The sequence below is a fragment of the Ylistrum balloti genome, unplaced genomic scaffold (genome assembly GCF_031769215.1).
Source record: "Ylistrum balloti isolate Yb309-2 unplaced genomic scaffold, AGI_CSIRO_Ybal_v1 Utg370016, whole genome shotgun sequence".
NCBI classification, from domain to species: Eukaryota; Metazoa; Mollusca; class Bivalvia; order Pectinida; family Pectinidae; genus Ylistrum; species Ylistrum balloti.
Genome location: NW_026782086.1, coordinates 54,040 through 69,959, shown reverse-complemented (window position 1 = coordinate 69,959; position 15,920 = coordinate 54,040). Strand labels below are relative to the sequence as shown.

At 34.9% G+C, this 15,920-nt stretch overlaps 1 protein-coding gene across 2 annotated transcripts; it reads right to left on the bottom strand.

The window, feature by feature from the left end:
* Positions 1-1,007: 1,007 nt before the first annotated feature.
* LOC132548497 (transaldolase-like) lies at positions 1,008-14,655 on the bottom strand. Of its 2 annotated transcripts, none has more exons than XM_060212361.1 (9): positions 14,522-14,655; positions 9,490-9,613; positions 8,842-8,949; positions 8,477-8,608; positions 7,170-7,230; positions 6,456-6,570; positions 5,783-5,912; positions 4,514-4,581; positions 1,008-3,836 (listed from the first exon to the last, which is right to left on the bottom strand). In XM_060212361.1, the coding sequence occupies exons 1-9, from the start codon at positions 14,586-14,588 to the stop codon at positions 3,673-3,675; spliced, it is 969 nt and encodes a 322-aa protein (XP_060068344.1). In that variant the 5' UTR covers positions 14,589-14,655; the 3' UTR covers positions 1,008-3,672. The 2 variants fall into 2 exon arrangements, with proteins under 2 accessions (XP_060068344.1, XP_060068343.1); XM_060212360.1 differs by lacking the exon at positions 14,522-14,655 and adding an exon at positions 11,728-11,887.
* Positions 14,656-15,920: the final 1,265 nt, after the last annotated feature.

The following is a 15,920-nucleotide window of genomic DNA, read 5'->3' as shown; positions in this document are numbered from 1 at the left end:
TCTAAGTTTGTATTGAAAAGTGCAATTCACTGATGCATCTTTTTTTTCCCTTAAATATTTCAGTCACCTAATGTGATCCATACAGATTTTTCCTATTGAGCATCTGAATAATTCAGATTCGCTAGTTTCTTAATATATGGACCTATCCTGATTTGTATAGACAAATCAGAACAAGTACATTCCTTATTTTGCTGGAACACAGATATTTCTAGAGATTTCTAGAATCCTTGGGTGAAAAGGTTTCAATTTTGAAGAAATGAAAAAAGTTAAACCCAAACCCTTTTGAGGGCAGGACGATGCTCAATAGGTGAAACAGAGGTAATCTTTTTTTGAAATCCTGGTTTGGATGAAACACATCATTAGAACTCCTTTTGTGTAAAAAGGTTGTCAGTCCCAACTTAGTAAAGTGGAGTTGGGTGTAAAAGTAGAAAGAGGTACATCTTAAAAATCCTTCTATTTGGTCATATCCATCCTTGGGAACTCAATATGGTATAAAACAAGATTCCATATTGCATGAATACATATTAGCAGGGTCCAAAAGAGGCAAATAACAATTATTCTGCCTTGATAACAGAGTTTTGACCAAATTGGTCTAGGGCATCCTGGGGTAAAGACGACTCAATTTTGTATACATGAATCATCAGTTTGGCCTTGCAGAAGAGGAGCAGGGCCAAAGAGGCCAAAACGTGAATCTTTAGCATTCTTCTTAAGTTGGGATGAAGGGAATTTCACATGTACAGTTACTTCCCAAAACGCCTGTTGGTATGCTGGGGTTAAGCTTCCAGATACATACATATACTGTGGATTACTACCAGAGAAGTAAGATACGCCCAACTCATGTCATATCCGAAATGATAAAATTCAGTTAAAGCAAATACCTTAATGAATTCAGTACAATGTTGTTTGCCTGGTTTTAAATTTGTTTTAAAGTAATATCAAAATAAATAATATCATAAGAAAGGTAGGGAGATAAAAGACCTCAAGCAAAAAAGAATCTAACCATAAACTTAAGTTAATATCAATTTTATATATAATTACTTCTTCTGTAGCTCAAGTTCTTTTAACTTGAGTTTTAATGGAAGTTTTTGATACAAGCACCAAATTCACACTTATCAAAGCAATGTTTTCTTTACCATAAAAAATATGTTAACACAATGGTTTGTTAAAACATCCCCAAAAAGTGGTTCAACTTGAATTTGTAATGGATACAAAAGACATAAAAACGGCTCAACTTTGATTATTAAACAAGGTCTCACTTCAAAATGATGATTTCTGAAACAATACGGACATACACACGATATTGAAACATTAAGTCAAATTACAATGAATCATTGCTGCATTATAGGAATAGCATTTAATTACAACTGCAGAAGAAACTAATTAGCTACTGTTATATTTGCATCAAAGATAAATAACTCTACTGGCAGATAACAAACTATGTAACTCTGATTATAAAATAGGACATCTACAAACAGAAACATGTAGCAACATACAATCAAAACAGGATATTCAAAGTGAACAGTAAAACTCAAAACAAGAAATAGTATCTAAATGCATATTAAACTACTGGTTTTCATCTCACAGATGTTTGAAGTAACATTTCTTTCTTTAAATATGCATTCATGAAATACTTGTATATTGTTTAAGGTAAAGAAAAAATTCATTTTTAGTGCAGAAATAAGAAACTAAGCCTGCTTTGTATCAGGACTTCCATAGATCTATGTGTTCATATAAAAATGATAAAATTAGTAACTAAAATATATATAATAAGCTCAGGTATCATGTATGACAGAATTTAAATGCAATATGAACATGAAAATATCAAGATTCCATTAAACAACAGAGATCAAGAATAGTTTCAGAATCCATTGGTTTATCAACCACTTAGATTATATAAATTACAAATGATTTAAGGTTAGTTTATTCTGGAGCTCAGTTTTTACAGGAAACACAATATTTCATTCTAGGTACAAAATGTTGCTTTCTTCACTAATTTTGGAAACAACTAAAAAGATATGGAATTTAGTGTCATTTCATAACTTGACATTTCATGATTTACGACCGGTTGTAAGCACTAATACAGCCAATTAACACAGAGAATGGACCAAGTCTGCCAGAATATGGTATGACTCCACCAGAACATGGTATGACTCCACTAGAGAATGGTCTGAGTCTACCAGAGAATGGTCGTGGTCCACCAGAAAAATGATATGGACTTTACAGTACATCATATATTACCCTTCATTAGAAGTTAAAAGAAAGATATCACTTGTTGCAAAAGCATATAACTACCACTACAGGTGGTTCATAAATCAAAATTGATTTTATTCATTTGGGTCCTATAAAATGTACAACGATAACTCAGTAGTTCCACACACAACTTAACAAAATATCTTAATTAACAAATGAACATGGGAGGAATTTTGTGAATTGAAAAATTTCTATATTAAGTTTCAGATACAGGTCAACATTGATGGGAAAGGATTTCAATTCAATGCAAGTTAACATTGATGAAAATTCCATTATATACCAACACTGATGATTAGGTTACAAATCAGGTAGCTTTGGATGAACAATCTCTAGTGTAGGTAGATATTTGTATACAGGTAAAATTCAAAATATGAATGGCAGTGTCTCATGTTGATGGGGACATAGATATCAAATTTTCAGCACAAACAAAATGGTGGTATCAAAGCTATAATAGAATAAAAAGGCACTCTGATGACAATTAACTTACTGTATTACTTTAAAATACTGTAAAGTCATTAATTTTTGTGGGGAATTTGTTTATAATTGATTTCTTGGGTACTCTTAAGCCAAAAATTATGTCATCAAAATGTTAAAATAAATGGAAGTTGATTCATCTCTGAAATCAAGTCACCATAAAATACTCAAAAAACCCAAAAAATAGAGCCCCACAAAAAATAATGATTTCACAGTACATCATGTAAATCTAATGAATATTATTATTTACAGACATGTTTTTAGACAATATGTATGTTTTTGAAATTATTAGTAACTAAAGGTATAAGATCATTTAAGTCTATGTACTTCATATTTCTAGCAAACACCATAAATATCTCAACATAAAAATGATGTTTAGAACAACCTATCTAATAATTTCAAACTGTATCAACAACAAATTTCATCATACTTTATATTATCCTCTGTGTAAATTCAAAATGTTTTTCTTGAAATTTTTACCCAGTTAAGAATTTTACCATTGCACACAGAAAAAACATCTTTAATTTACTATGCGAATGAACAAGAAGAGGAATTCCTATTAAACAAAAGTTGTTAATATTGAAGTACAAGTATCTGATATTGTTTTTTTTAAGTCTAGAAAGTGTTATAAAAATATAGTGTTAAACAATATGATACATGTGGTGTACTGGTTGTTATAAGACTTTTGCCTTCTTTTTATTTGAAGACAATTACCCTTTCAAACTTGAAACATTCTGACCACAATATGTTATCCACGATACAATTATATAGATATACTTTAAATGATAAGAGTTCCGATTAGAGACTTTCTAAACTATAGCTATTGCAATGCATCAATAATGAATCAGTCTAGCCTCCGTGTTTTCTTTTTGATAACATTTGTAATGACAATGGCAATTTCCTTCATGATAATACAGAAAATGCACATCCTGACAAATGACGTCTACATTAGCTCTGCAACCTTTTCCTGAATTCAGTTTCCAATTTTCTGGCATCAGCTGCAAATTTTCGGATGCCTTCTGCAAGTTTTTCTGTTGCCATGGCATCCTCATTCATTTCAAAGCGGAAAATTTTCTCGTCCACTTCTACTCTCTCCAGATCTTGTAAGTTTGCTGTTAAATAGAAAAATCATTCTCAAATTACACAAACATGAATTGTTCAATAACAAGGCCAATCTTCCATGCAACAACAATATTACACCACCTGAATAAAAGTATTGAATGTTACTTTGCAATGTAATAAATTTTTAATAATTTTTAGATGAAACAAGCCAATTAATTTGTGTTAAACTGATTTTCTCTAGTGTATGGTTAAAGTTTAAAGTAGAGTAAAGAAGACAATACTGAAATTATTAAAAGGCGACTAATATTACACACACACTCCAAGGACTGTTCCAAAAACTTTGACTTAAGTCATATTCTTAACAATGCTGTTATATAATTTGTTTGAAGAGTATTTGTTATGTACATCAATGTCATGAAGGATAAGTTTTTTTTTTAAAATGTGGAATCATGGCTTCTACCCTTCATACAGAGCTACGCGAGACAAGCCCAAATTAGAAAACTCATTATATCTTTTAGGATTATAAGACTCATCAGAATTTGAAGAAATTGGTGTTCTAAAATTGACTGAAAATACCCTATAATCTATAATCTAGTTCCAACAAAAGCAAATCACATTGTGGGGCATTCCAAGCTTTATTGACAGAGACAACCAGAGTTATTATAAACATTGATGCTTTGAGTGAGTTTGTACATATTTACAGAATAGGGTTAAGGTTTAACTGTACCTTTCTTTTCTGAAAGCTGCTGAACCACCTCCTCAGATGTGTCAGCAAGCTTCTGTAGTAAGGATGGCCTGAAATAAAATGGAAAATACAATAATACTAGAAATTGTCTGTAAGACCTGAATACCCTAAATTCTCATACATACAAGTATCGTTGATTGATGCCTTTACAGAAGATGTGAAATGAAACTTTTGACATTTCAACCTTGACCAATGACCACTTTTAATGGGTAAATACGAAATCTCAAGATATATCATTGATTCTGAAGTCAACTGGAACAGGACAAAATGGACAAACATGGGCAACATCATATGCATCCATCCCTATAATAAGAGGCCCATAGGGCCTGTAGCAATTACTTGGTCATTTGCTCAATCATTCATGATTAATGCAATTAATAGGAAAAGTTGACTAATGGACCGATGAATACCGCAATATGCCATAGGCTCCCCTGACTCTTTCTTGCCAGGTCAGCTAAAAAAGGCATGATAAGACAATAGGATGAATTTAAATTCAAACTGTAAAACATCCCTTTTGTATTAAATGTTAAAGTTCACTGAAGAAAATATTACTGTTTGGCCACCATTAAGAGAGAATGTAACACAGCACAAAGACCAGATGTATTTTCTAATTAAAGAAATATTTGAACAGCATTTGATTCTACCATTGCTTTTTGAAGAGCCAGTTTGACTCATTTTGGCCTCTCAGACCCTTGGGGTCAGCCGGGATCAATATGTGCAAAACATCAACTCATCATCCTACACTAATAATTCTAACCAAGCTTGAAATATCTTGAAAGGAAATTAAACAAGTTATGCTCAAAATTGTCATTTTTCTTACATGTATAAACTTTGGTAAACTTTACCTCCTCTACTGAGGAAATGCAAGATGGAAGGGCCAAGAAATCCACAATTTTGTTAAAAGCACTTTAAAACCCTTCAATACACAACGAGCATTTGATTGTACCATATATTTAGGTATTAAGAAGAAGATTTTTGAAAATTTTGCTAATATGATGGTATGTTTGATATTAAGCATGAGTCTCTCGGCGTTTTTTCCCAATAAAACTAACTCAGATAACCAATGTCTACTTGAGTAAATGTACATATACATAGGCCTAATTATCAACATTACCATCCAAATATTCCAATATCATTTTAATACATTGAACAAATATTTGAATAACAAACCTGCTATTTGTTTCAGCTCTATCAAACACATTTGTTAGAGCTATCTATTACACATAGTGATCATAATGTCTTTATACATACGAAATAGTAAGTAGATCACAGCCAGCAAGCCCCTTGATTTGATCAGTGTTACGGAAGGAAGCTCCCATCACCACTGTCTTGTAACCAAACTTCTTGTAGTAGTTGTAAATCTTTGTCACACTTTTCACACCTAAAAACAGAAACAAATCGTTTACAAAATGCACTTACAATGTCACTAACAACAGAATGCAGAGATTTATCTAGACAAACTGACTAAAATAAAGCATTCCAGCAATGAGGTGCATTGAATGATAGTTTGGTATAAAATCTGAGATGGCAGCTAGAACATTAAAAAATGGTTATTGGCTGTGACAAAGTAGAAAATGAAACTTGCAACATGTAATTTGAAATTGGATTTTTGAAGGAACAAATATAATTTCCTTAATTCAAATTAAACTTCCTCTTATTTTTATTTAAATCTTTTATTTATTTACATAATTTTATCATGCACAGACAGAGTATGATGTATTATTACTAACTGTGCATAAGCTTAAACAAGAAACAGCTTAGAAATCAAAACAAAAGTTAGAAAATAACTACAAGTGTATGTCAAACATAGATTTAAACCTGCGACCGCAAATCTCCAGAACCACTTCAATAGCAGCCCATGAGCCAGTTCTATCAACTCCTTCTAGGAAGCAGGCTATTGTTCCAAGAAAAACCATAATCTTACCTGGGTCCTCAAGCATCGTATATGACTTTTGGTCAGTATTCTTGACAAACCAGTCGAAGATACGACCAACAAACGGCGAGATCAAAGTTACGTTTGCCTCTGCACATGCAACTGCCTGTTGGGAAAATATAAGCAAATACATATAACATATTACATGTTCAACATATTATGTATGGTCAAAGGGTAAGAGAGATAACTCTTCTATCTTTATATAAATTAATAAAGGGAAACAACTCTTGCATTTTTACAAGTATCTAAAACTACACAAGCTCACCGAATTTCAGAGACACTGGGTAGACAAGATTAGCTATTCTTTCTGTATGTAATATACTGATCTATCAATACAGGCATATAGGTATCAAAAGCTTGTGAAATTTATTTTAATCATTTAAAATTGTATACATGGTCCTAGGACACTAACCTATTAAATAAACAGGTGTGTCTGACATCTTAAGATAAACACAATGGAAGGCTAAGGTATCTAGTGCAAACATGTAGCAGAAATTGTGATGTCCCACAAACAAAGTGCACATATGTACTAAATACCAACAAATTCATTTGAAAAGTAGTGTGACATCATATTTCAATGAAGTTGATTTATCACAATAAAGATTATTATAATGATTTTGCATATCAGAATTGGGTAAAACAATCAGAATTATAATTTACAATGAAGAATACTTTTTTCTCCTTATTAACACTGACAAGACTTACCTGATGGAAGTTGAACAATAAAGTCATATTACAATGGATACCATATTCCTTCTCCAAAACCCTGCAAAATAGAGAATCAAACATCAAGAAACAAGAGGCTTAGTGGTCTTGATGGTCAAGTGAGATCAGCAATATTGATTTAAGCAATGATGACTATAAAGGTTAAAGGGAAAGTAGCTTTCAAGTATCATGGAAAAGAAATAGTGACATTGATGATAGAAAGCCAGTGTCAATAGCTGCTTACCATCAAAACTGTCATCCTTTATCAATAATTCTTACAAAGTTATTTCCAGTGGGAAATAAACAATGTTATGCTCAAAAATTCAATTTTTCTATAAAAATTATAGTAAATTTAACTTCCTCACCAGAAAGAAATGTGAGACCCATTTTGGTACTTAAAGCACCTTAAGAAGTTTCCATCTGTGAAGAGCATTTGATTCTTCCATACCTGGGTTTTGAGAAGAGTTTTTAAAATTTAAGTCAATGTAACCCCTTTTGGCACTGCCCATTTGCCCCTGGGGTTCAGATAGGATCAATGTGGGCATACCATCAAGCTGTCATCCTTCGCTCATAATTCTTACCATGTTTGAAATGTTTCCAATGGAAATTGAACAAATTATGCTCAAAAACCTACTAATCCTACATAAACTAAAGTAAACTTTACCCCCTCCCCATGGGAAACTGAAGATCCTGGGGCCATGAAATTCAAAATTTTGGTAAAGCACCTTAAGATGCTTCCATCCATGAAGAGTATTTGTTTCTACCATAGCTGGGTGTTGAGAAGAAGATTTTTGAAATCCAAGTCAGTTTGCTCCCTTTTGGCCTCATCCCTCAGGTTCTGTGGGGTGGGGACCCTATAATTCACTATTTTGGTTCATGTTAGGCCAGGGAAGCTTTCTGTAAAATTTCACCAAGTTTTTGAGAAGAAGTTGAAAATGTCAAACTGTTTACGGACACATGCCGGTGGAGGTGATTGCACTATATGACTTTGTCTCAGGTGACCAAACAATGCAAATCTAATAACAAAATTTATAATGTTCTTATTAGGCTATGTATCAACCATCTTTTCATCCTTTTTTATTACCATTGTAACTAATGGAATTTTTAAACTATTTTGAATGTTAATGACAAAAGTTGTTGAAGACATGAATACTATGTACATCTCAGTATCAATCTAAATAGAAAAGTTCAACATCTTATTAAAATGTTGCTAAGGATGACAACAGAAAAGGAATACCACAGTCTCACTTTTTTAATTTTCATTGCATGTAAGAAACTACTATGACTATCGTTAGATAAATGCTGACCTGGCTGCCTCCACTCCTTCCCATGTAGATGAAAGTTTGATGAGAATCCTGTCTTTGCCAATACCTTGTTCCTGATATAAATCTATCAGTTTCAGTGCCTTTTCAATCATGGCATCTTTATCAAATGACATTCTGCAAATGAATTTACATTCTTACTTTCAAATTACTACCACACATACATATATGTTCTTTAAGCTTAATTAAATGTTATCAGGTAGTTCCCAATCAAGGAAAAATTGATTATTGTTGTTGTTAAATATAGCCTTTTATTTTTTTGTGATTTTTTTTTATTTAAAACTATATTGTTACTAATAATATTCATAATCATTTGAGTGGGTTGCAGTACTAAAGCCCAAGTTATTTACCTTGCATCCACCTCTGTTGAGACACGGCCTGGAATAATCTTCAGAATTTCACATCCAAATTTAACGTAAACATCATCAACTGCATTTGTTACTTGTTCCTCAACTGATCTAAAGATTCCAGAATACACAAGATATGGAATAGTAGTAAATCAAGCATGTCAATACAGAAATTTATCAACAGTTTATACAATAGAGATCAATATTATCAGTCTCCTTTCACCTTTTAACTAAAGGTCAGCTGATCTTAGTGACATTAAATAATGAATTACATCAATTAATTAGATCAATCAATTAATATATTCTTATCAACATACTGAAGATTAAACAGTGATTTTGGTGTCAATTTCATCAAACTCTCACAAAATGTGGTAATCAATCTACAATTTATTTTCATGAGTCATTTACAATTTTATTTCAAAAACAATTCGCTCCAGAATGCAATATTTAAAATTTCCAGAAATAATGTGTGAAGTCCATCAAAATTCTATGAATTCAGGACTCTGGACTCCACATAGATTCATTACTGATGATGTATTGACTTCCAGTAATATTTTTATTTTTTGCAAATTTCAAACAAATACTATTTCTTTTAATATAAGGAAATCTTCACTATTAACTAATCAAGCTATGAGTATTTAACATAAATACCCTCCCATGTTCCTGGCATTTTCTAATGCCTCTTCAACAAGATCTTGATATGCATCCATTTGTGAGGCCGCATAAATGAGGGATGGGTTTGTGGTGGCATCTGTTGGCTTGTATTTTCCAATGGCTGAAAGTGATATCATGATTATTACAGATTGTGTAAAGGTAAATACTAGCTATAATATACATGATAGAGAAATTGTCTTTAGCTTGGTCCAATTGTGCGTAAGACTAGTAAGCCAGAGGTCGCAGGTTTGAATCCTACCACAGGCATGGAAATAAACAAGAGGCCTATAGGGCCTGCATGGTTTGCCTTGCTTAGCTTGGCGGAAATTACTTATCAAAACTAAAGGAAAAAGTATTCTAATTATCAAAGCACACAATTCAAAACATATCAATTTTGCTATTGGACCCATTCTCTCTGTTCTTAAGAGGTCAGCCAAACCATTTATACTTCAGTCTCAATCATTCTTACAGGAGAAGTAGTATAAAAAAGAACTTGTCATATTGCCAATATTGGGCCACATCTCTTCGGCCCAAAGAGGCCAAGACCAACCATTTCTGATCAAATTTTGGCAAAATCCAATCATTGCTACAGGAGAATAGGATTTTACAGAATTTGCTCTACCTACCCTAATGGGCCCAGCCCTAGGGGGCGGAGACCCACCATTTATACAGTAGGCTAAAGGCCCAATTTCATTTCCATTGGCCTTCTTCTTACCGAAAAGAAGTTGTTTGAAGATTTTTTAAAGACATTTGACCCCTGTGACCTTGAAAGTGGGTCAAGGTCATTCATTTGAACAAACTTGGTAGCACTTCATCCTAGCATGCCACAGGTCCAGTATTAGTACTCTGGTCCTTTCAGTTAATGGGAAGAAGTTGTTAGAAGATTTCAATATGTTAGACCTATGTGACCTTGAAACCTTGAAAGTGGGTCGAGTTCATTCATTTGAACACACATTGTAGCCCTTTATCCCAGCAAGCTACAGGCCTAATATCAGTACCCTGGGCCTTTTGGTTATTAAGAAGAAATTCTTTCAAGATTTTACCCCTGTGACCTTGAAAATGGGTTAAGGTCATCCATTTGAACGATTTTGGTATTCCTTTTTCCCCAGTATGCTAAAGGCCAAATATCATTACCATCGGCATTTCCCCTGCTGAGAATTTGTTTGTGGATGTCTTAACACATTTAACCCTTATGACCTGAAATTGGGTCAAGGCCATTCATTTGAACAAAACTTGGTAGCACTTCATCCTAGCATGCCACAGGTCCAGTATTAGTACTCTGGTCCTTTCAGTTAATGGGAAGAAGTTGTTTGAATATTTCAATATGTTAGACCTATGTGACCTTGAAAGTGTCCCAGCATGTTACAGTCCTAATATCAGTTTTCTTTCTATTATTAAGAAGTTGATGCCTGACAGACGACAGACGGATGACAGACACCACACCACAACATGAGCTTACTTGGCCTCTAGGGCCAGGTGAGCTAATAATTACCTCTGTTACAGTAGTGGCAAATTTGTAGGGACTCAGGAGTAATACTTAGCCATGCCCCATAAGCATTTCGTCACAAAATATTTACCAGTCAAGAGATAACGAGAAGACATTGATATCTAAGCCATCATCTTGACCTTTGTTAACTTATGGTAATATGACTAAAATAATTAATCTATGCAGTTATCGGTAACTGTCACTGAATCACACACTAATGATTAATAGCCATGTAATATATATATATTACCTGAATATGATATGGGAAATTGGATCCCGTGTTATTTATCACAGAATTTATTTACACATTTTCTAACTCACTATACTTTTGGGACTTCTAGAACTTTTAAATGACCAACGTGCAGCAAATTGAATCATCCATAAACACGTTTATAATCAGTGACACAAGGCCTATTTTAGCTAATACGTTTGAAGTTGAACTTTCAGGTTTGTAGGTGTGATGTAACTATATAGACACTGTAACCGTGTGGTCCTGCCTGCGATATTTCCAGGTGGGAAATAAAGTTTGCAGATAATTTTTTTCTATCGATACCTGGAATGTTTAGTGCAAACCATATTCACAATGAAAAGAATAATTGTATTGGTATTTCCATGTCGGAATATCAATAACGTTATAGCATCAAAGAAAAAATATCTTCTGAAACAATTCTCCCACTGGGGGCCCCTTTTCCACCACGGGAGCCGGTGCTTATCTGAAACTCAGTCGTGCAGTTTGTTATCGTACTTACCCTCAAAATCCCCAGTGTCAGCAACTACAACAGTCAAACCTCTAAGTTGTTCTAAAGCTGTTAAAGCTTGGCGTTTAGTTTGGGGCTCAGACATTTTCGGTTAAAGATATAATCAAGTCTCCGCACGAAAATACGTCCTCCTTGTGAAGCTGCCGGAAGTTTGTTTTGGAAAGTACTTCGTGACGTCATGTGCGTGGGAGCAGTCCTTACTTGATAATTTCTCACTGAGGACTCTATAAAATTGACTAGCCTTTTCTTTATTGAAAAATACACAGGTACGGTCAGAGTTTACCTAACCAGTTGTTAGCTGCTTTTATATACATATATGACCGCCACATGTGAAAAATATGTCTTGTATGCCTTGTTTTACTCCTTTTTAAAAGACAGAATATAACTTAATTGAGATAAAACATAATTACTTTGTGAAGATGAACATATTGTTATGTAAACGTTTTAAACGGAATTAATTGACATAATTAGTATTCAACATGTGATTCAAGTTAAGGTCCTAAAGTTATTGGTATTCTCCGTGTTTTACTAAGTATGTATTTTTCAGTAAGTACTCTGTGATCAAGACAATGATTATTGACAATTAAGCACTCACTTGACTTTTAACTTAACAGATGAATTGAGGTCACAGTAGCCTAGTTCGATGGTCGAGTGGTGCATATGGTGGTAGCATTTCATTAAACATGTCCAGGATTCGATTCCCGTAAATGGTGTAAAAAGGTATACGCATATGGGGTCACATGCCAGATTACGTGGGTTTCTGGTAAAAAGTAAGTTTATACAGATAATGCATTACCCACTTGTGTAGTTGATGTAATAACGATAAAGATACGCATCAAATATCTGAATGTGTGTAATATTTTGCCTTTTGTAGGCTGTATGTTTCCGTGAAATTTTAAAAGTCATAACGGGTACCAGAATAATTTAGTTATGCGAATCAAACAAAAGGAATTCGGTTGTTGGAAATCAAAACTCATTGCTTTATTACCTGCACTATTTTACATTTGTTTATTGTTTGGTTGAGATCATTTTCACAACAGTTCATAGTAATAAACATTCTCTTTATCTCGGTCGATTAGCCTATCCAATGCCTCGACAAGAGATCGAACCCGGGATCTTTTACTGTTCATCAGGGCGCACACGACAACCCAGGTTCGCCGTAATGATTAGGATGTTTTCGGTCTGACTGAAATTAAACTTGGTTGTAAAACTTGTTCGCGTGGGAGTGCACGTATTCAAAATGATCTAGTCATTGACAATAACGTTGAAGATAAATATATCAGAGATCTAGAGAAAGCGTTATCTGGGCTTCTGTACGGATCTCTCTGCCGGAAAAAGGATCTCTCAATGGTCTAGTAGGAAGGTTGCAATGAGCGCCAAATCTAAACATGTGACAATAAATTATCCTGAGTTCGGAAAGAGATATTTGTTGAAAACCACGAGTTTTGGTTGCATATAGTTCAAAGTTAAAAGCAGAGAGAAAAGTCGACCTCCGCATTTAATAACAGATCGGATAAATATCGGATTAATCAGGGGAAATATGCTTACAGATAAAGAGCTAACACAACTTATCAAACTTGTCCATCATCGCACTTTCATGTATGTGTACATGTATCTACATATTAAAAAAAAACAAGCATCATAAACTAAACTAAACAAACCTATACCGAGATTTGCTCGTTTTTCTTAAATAAACGCTTACACAGAACTGTTCACAATTTCATACTTAAATATACTGGAAATATGATTATGGAAATGGAAGGAAACAGGTAGAGAGAGAGCGCGAGAGAGGGAGGGAGAGAGAGGGGTGGAGAGAGAGAAAGAGGGGGGGAGAGAAGAGAGAGAGAGATAGGGGAGGGAGGGAGAGAGAGGGATAGAAGATAGAGAAAGCGATAGGGAGGGAGGGGGAGAGAGAGGGGAGAGGGAGAGATTTATGATGATATGGATGTGTCACTTGGCAAGGCACTTCACCCTAATTGCTCTGAATTACATGCGATGGGCCTTCCGTATGTTGTTCATTGAGTTAGCCACCAGCTACGACAACATGAAGAGGGGCCCTGCCTCAAGACTCAAGATGACGCTAGTTTTTCACGGGGCGATAAACATCTAGGTTCAATTAATCATCGAGAGGATACTTACACACACAGAAACGGGAAGGGAAACAACTCTGTGTTGACCAGTTGTTTAAACATAGTCCAATACACACATTTTTATCAGATAACACTGAAGTTGACTGTTTTATTTTTAGATTGTGTAGGTATTGAGACACGAACCATTAAAGTTATTTTACACTGGAATGTGCAGTCATGCGGCATTGTCTGTAAATGGGTTAAGTAATACCGACTTTCTATTGAAAGTAACAAAATGAGAGCGAGGATTTCACTCCATATCTACATGTACTCGCTCAGTGATATTTAGGTCATTGATTCAGTATCCCGTTCATGATATATTACGATTATATAGATATACATTTCATATCATATTTCATGACCTGTTACTAGTAAAACCTGTTTCAATATATTTTTCTCTCTCATATATTATACAGAATAAGGTAAATATTTGTTACATTTACTACCGTACACAAGTTTTCATAACATCCGCCACCTGGTTGTGCTCATTAGACTTAAATCTAAATGAAACAAGCGCCTGTGCATGCCACTATCTAACTGGATTTAAAATCTACATGAAACAAACGCCTGTGCATGCCACTATCTAACAGGATTTTGGATGTACAGCCGCCGCACCAGTGAAACAATCCATCACAAGCAGCATACAGCAGACATACCTTCAAAGTCGCCAGTGTCTGCCACAATAGTGGTGAATCCCTTCATCTGGTCCAATACACTAGCCATTTTGGATATGACGACGCTGACAGCTGGTTTGTTTCTCAAAAATGTCAATTAGTCACCAAGATTTGCTTTCTCCGGCGTTTACTTAGGAATACTCTGCAGTCAATATTTCTGAACATGCGCAGACGATAAAGAACTACTACACAGCCTACAGGTCTCGAGTTAAAACGTTCAATTTGTTATGATGACCACGTATATAGTGATACATCTCCTTAAACACCGGGATATAAGTATCACTAATACACAAGGTGTTTAAAACTGTTCTCAGAGACCTCATCCATATCGTCCTGCTTTTCATATGGGTCATACTGTAACTTCATTTGTCATGAATAGTTAATTTTGTAACGAGTTTGTATTTGGTATATACATGATACAGAAGATTCATGACATCTTCTTGGTTCACAATTGATATATGACGTCCACTTAACACATTGCTGTCAAATAACGTCCATTTGGTACACTGCTGGCACACGGCATTCACTGGTACAATGCTGGCACACTTTTTGGCACACAGATGGTATACTCTTTTCACTTGGCACAATTATGGCATACGGCGTCCACTTATGACAACAGACGGTTCATGACCTCCACTTGGTTCACAACTAACAAATGACGTCCACTTGGCAACTAGTGGCATATTATATCAAACTGGCACACTGCTGACCTATGACTTCCACTTGCTACACAACAGGCATATGACGTCCACTTGGTTCACTGGTGGCATACGATTCCAGTTGGCACACTACTTACATAAGACGTCCACTTGGTTCACTGGTGGCATACGATTTCAGTTGGCACACTACTTACATAAGACGTCCACTTGCCACACAACAGGCATATGACGTCCACTTGGTTCACTGGTGGCATACGATTCCAGTTGGCACACTACTTACATAAGACGTCCACTTGCTACACAACAGGCATATGACGTCCACTTGGTTCACTGGTGGCATACTATTCCATTTGGCACACTACTTACAAAAGACGTCCACTTGCTACACAACAGGCATATGACGTCCACTTGGTTCACTGGTGGCATACGATTCCAGTTGGCACACTACTTACATAAGACGTCCACTTGGTTCACTGGTGGCATACGATTCCAGTTGGCACACTACTTACATAAGACGTCCACTTGGTACAAAAACCGGTAAATAACGTCCGCTCGACACACTGCTGGCATAAGACGCCCGCTTGATACATATCTGGCATAAGATGCCCATTTGGTATACAACTATCGTATGACGTCTACTTCGCACACAACTGATATATGACGTCCATATGGCACGCGACTGACATGTGAGGGTAATTTACTTGATATGAAACTGACATATG